This window comes from Cyprinodon variegatus, unplaced genomic scaffold (assembly GCF_000732505.1).
Source record: "Cyprinodon variegatus isolate N-32 unplaced genomic scaffold, C_variegatus-1.0 Scaffold18, whole genome shotgun sequence".
In the NCBI taxonomy this organism is placed as follows: Eukaryota; Metazoa; Chordata; class Actinopteri; order Cyprinodontiformes; family Cyprinodontidae; genus Cyprinodon; species Cyprinodon variegatus.
The window spans coordinates 248,221-252,091 of NW_015150471.1; the positions used below are offsets into that span (position 1 = coordinate 248,221).

At 45.9% G+C, this 3,871-nt stretch overlaps 1 protein-coding gene across 8 annotated transcripts in view; it reads right to left on the reverse strand.

Annotated features, from left to right (window-relative positions):
* Positions 1-3,871, reverse strand: part of tanc2 (tetratricopeptide repeat, ankyrin repeat and coiled-coil containing 2) — a 322,680-nt gene that overhangs the window by 137,518 nt on the left and 181,291 nt on the right. Inside the window, exon 1 of one of the 8 annotated variants that reach the window (XM_015387951.1) lies at positions 2,431-3,009. The exons of 6 other annotated variants lie outside the window; for them this stretch is intronic. In XM_015387951.1, coding sequence (XP_015243437.1) covers positions 2,431-2,536 — 106 coding nt within the window. In that variant the 5' untranslated portion in view covers positions 2,537-3,009. Of the gene's footprint in view, positions 1-2,430; positions 3,010-3,871 lie in introns of those variants that run through there. One more of the 8 variants, XM_015387957.1, reaches the window with a different exon arrangement.

Genomic DNA, 3,871 nt, shown 5'->3' on the forward strand with positions numbered 1-3,871 from the left:
ATAGCCACGCTAACGCTAGTTTCATCGGCTGAAGCCGCCATGTTCTTTAGACTGAACTGTCGCGCTACTTGTTGCGTCACCTCAACCCGCCTCAAAGCCAACGCTGATTGGACGTTCGTTTGGTGAATGGCTCCAAATTTTCTTTAACGGAGAGTCTCCAGACGGATCTGCGAGAGAAACCTTGAAAGCTTGTGAGATCAGGATGGTCTCACGAGGCTAGAGGTCGAAGTCCTCTTAGTCTAATATAAGCAAATTTATTCATTTCTCTTAAAACCAGGACTTGTGTTTGAGATGAATGACCTGTTAGAACATCCAGTTGTTAAAAGGTTTTAATCATCTAAGCTGGAGATCTGAAGTGATGTTAAAGATTTAGGATACAGTCCTTCTTGCTGATTCTACTTCTACCTGGCAGCTAAACAGCCAACAGTATGATACTGCCACCGCCATGCTTGACAGTTATGTTTTTTGGCTTTGAAAGCTTCATCTCAAGGGTTCTAACCAGGATCTAGAACCCCAGTCGGCCTCAGCAGATGGCCGCTCACACTGAGCCTGGTTCTGCTGGAGGTTTCTTCCTGTTCAATGGGAGTTTTTCCTCTCCACTGTCACTACAAGCATGCTTATTATTGCCTACGAGTGAATGCAATCAACTGTTTTTCCCTAGATAGAAAACTTTGAATCAATTTGACTGTCCTTTATTCTTCCTCTCTGCTTTCTCCATTCCTTTACACCTCCCTACGGCCTCCCTGCCCATCTTTAAAGGTTGAGCTCTTTGTCTGCATGTTGAGGAGAGAGTATGAGGCGTGGGGGCTTCATGGCAGATACACAGACCTAAACAAGCACAACCGTAACGGTCAAAATAACATGATTTTTACAGCGCTGACTCCAGGTCCTACAACTGACAGGTTTCTCACGTACATTTGGCCAAATATGGAGGTAAACATGTTCAAAAAGCATAATTTCTACAACCATTAGGCTATAAGAGGCTAATCAGAGCGAGGTCCGCTAGGCTGAGATTAGGACTCTGGTTATCATGACCAAACAGCTAAATCTTTTTCTCACAATAGTTTATAAAACTCATTTAAGTTCCTTGTTTTATACTAAAAAACATGCTTAAATTAGAGGCAAACATACGTCCAGATTAAGTCTAATTTAATCCCATTTAAGCCTGGATTGTGGCTGCCACCACCTTTAAATAGGAATGCTTGGAACCAATCATTTAACATCATTATAAAATTTAACCATATGTTTGCATTTATTTTGTGTCTTATATGGAATTTATTTGAACTTAACTTTGATTAGGATTTTAAAAAAGTTTTTTTGCACCTTATTGGCTTGTCTAGTTGAAGAGGTAGATTAATCAAAAGATTATACTCTGCTAACTACACCCAATAATGATATACAAGCAACACCAAACAACCCTGAATCCGGGATGTGGTCTGTTTGCCGACTTGCTCCATCAGGTTTGATCTCACCACGAGGAATTTTAAGGCAAGGAAAACCTTCACCCACCAGTGACTCGGTAAACATGGCCATTCAGCACCTCTCATTTTCAGATTCCTAGCATCATTGCCTTCTACATCTTGAATGACAGCTGACAAAGTAAGCTCATCAAAGCTCCCTCTCCAGGTGGTGATGCTAAGTGGTGTGAAAACCGGCTGAAGGCGCCTCATCAAAAGGCATTCACCCGAGACCCGGCGATAGCAGCTGCTGATGAGGTGTTTTTCTGGCAGATAGTGTTATTGAGACATTTTGTTCTGTTCACAGATGAGCTTACAGTCCCCCCCCCCCCAACCCCGGGGGACCAGGCAGGGATGCAGGGGTGCCGGCAGCACCGGAGCTAGAAGGAGGAACCTGTGACTCTGGAGCGGCACAACAAGCTGCTGCCGACTGCAGAGTGAGGAGTAGAGAGAAAAAACAACTCCCCAGCAACTTCAACCCATTTATGCAACCATCTGATACAAACGGGAAGGAAAAGTGAGACGCACATCAGCAAAAGCAAGCACCATTAGCCGCCCACAGCTTGTGCTCAGACACACACACTTCAGCAGACGTATACATACACACACTAAAAGACAATCGAATGCTCACCCACGCTGACGCATGAAACAGACCACAAAAAAAAACACATTATCACACTGGTTGATTCACAGGCCCTCAAGCCCACACTGTGAATAGAGTTCAGCCCTTTGACAGATGCATCAATTCATGGAGGGAGAGCACTTTTCTTACTTTCCTCCCATGTCTGCACAAACGTCACTCGGACCGGCGGTCAGCACAGATGCTCCAGCTGTGCGCTAAGACAGCAGACAGAGCAAAGGTGGAGCAGCAGGTGAAAGGGGGGAGGGAGGGGAGGCGGCAGAGTTTGCAGGCATGTATGGAGGAATGAAACATGAAAAAAAAAAAAAAGGAGGAGGGTGTGGCCGGGCTCACCATTTTCAAACCAGACCTCGCATTCCTGAAGGCTCGGATACGGCACCAGGTCGCCTCCTTCCAGCGTCGCAAGCAATCCTTCCTCCCCGACTGATGACCAGTTCATCAAAAAATGATGGAAGAGGATCAGAGTGAAGCAGTAGCTGAGAAGCAGGGCGGAGAGGAAAACCACCCCGTTATTTTCACTTGAAGAAATCTCCACAGGTTTCAGGAGAGATGCTGCCCGCTCGGCTCAGGCGCAGGGAGTGATACGGAGTCAGGCTGCTCGGGCAGCGACGGGCGGAGCGAGAGGAGGAGGAGGAGGGAGAGAGGGAGGAAAGGATGGGAAGGAAGGAAGAGTGCAGCAGTCACCGTGTCACTGGGGAAAGAGGGAGGCACGGAGGTGACAACTCCGTTATGGATGCTGGTAGCAAAGCTCTCCGGGGACTAAAATCTTCACTCTGGCAAAACAAATCAGACGTAACAAAAAAAAAGTGGAATCTCCTGCGTTTTCAGACTGAGGTGACCTCCTCGTTTGCCTGTGACTGCATTAGCGCTCACGGTTATGTATAGCTGTGAGAGGTGTGTGCTCTCTCTACAGGAGCAGGAGCCCAGGTCTCCAGCAGATGAATGGCGCAGTGCTGCTGTTCTCATAGCAACCACAGAGCAAAAAGGAGGGGGGAGGAGAAGGGTGGGTGCTGAGGCAGGAAAGAAAATGGCATAAAAAAAGGGGAAGGGCGTTATTAAAGGGACACAGTTTATTGTTAAGGAGCAGAGCTTTGGGGACACATCGGATCAGGAACAGAAAACAAAGCAGAAGAAAACAGGATTTCAATAAACCCCAGCTCCGTTTTTCCTTCTGGGGCTCAAACATCTCGCCTGTCCTTGTTTCACCCTTGAAACTCTATTTGCACAGCTGCAGCCATGTTTTATGGCTACTTAGAGGTTCAAATCTTCTGAGGTGGCCACTTTATGGAGCACTGGCCTTGCTTTTGTTAAAGTTACCAACGTAAGGTTGTAAAGCTGCAGTTCTTTTTTTATTCATCTCCTGCAACGAGTTACTGTGTCACAAGTCCAGAAGCCTGAAAATGTTATCAACAAGGTTTAAAAAGGTGCAACAGTAAAGCACCGACTGAGAATGAAAATATTTAGTTATGTTAGATATGTTTCAGACCGTACAAGTTATTTAACTAAGATTCATACATCCTCAGCTAAACCAGTGGTCTTCAAGTACCACTGCTCTCCATGTTTTAGGTTGCAGGTCTTCAATAGGGGGTCCATGGAGGTACTGCTTGGGGGTCGCGGAAGTTTTGGTTTATTTGACTTTTTTTCCACTAATTAAAATGTCTTTAAATCCACATTAACATGAATTCAACACACTGTAGTAAACAGATAAATGGAGGCAGAAGCTCTATCAAGCTGGGCACCGTTTCATTCACAACACCTGTCCCATCAACCAGGA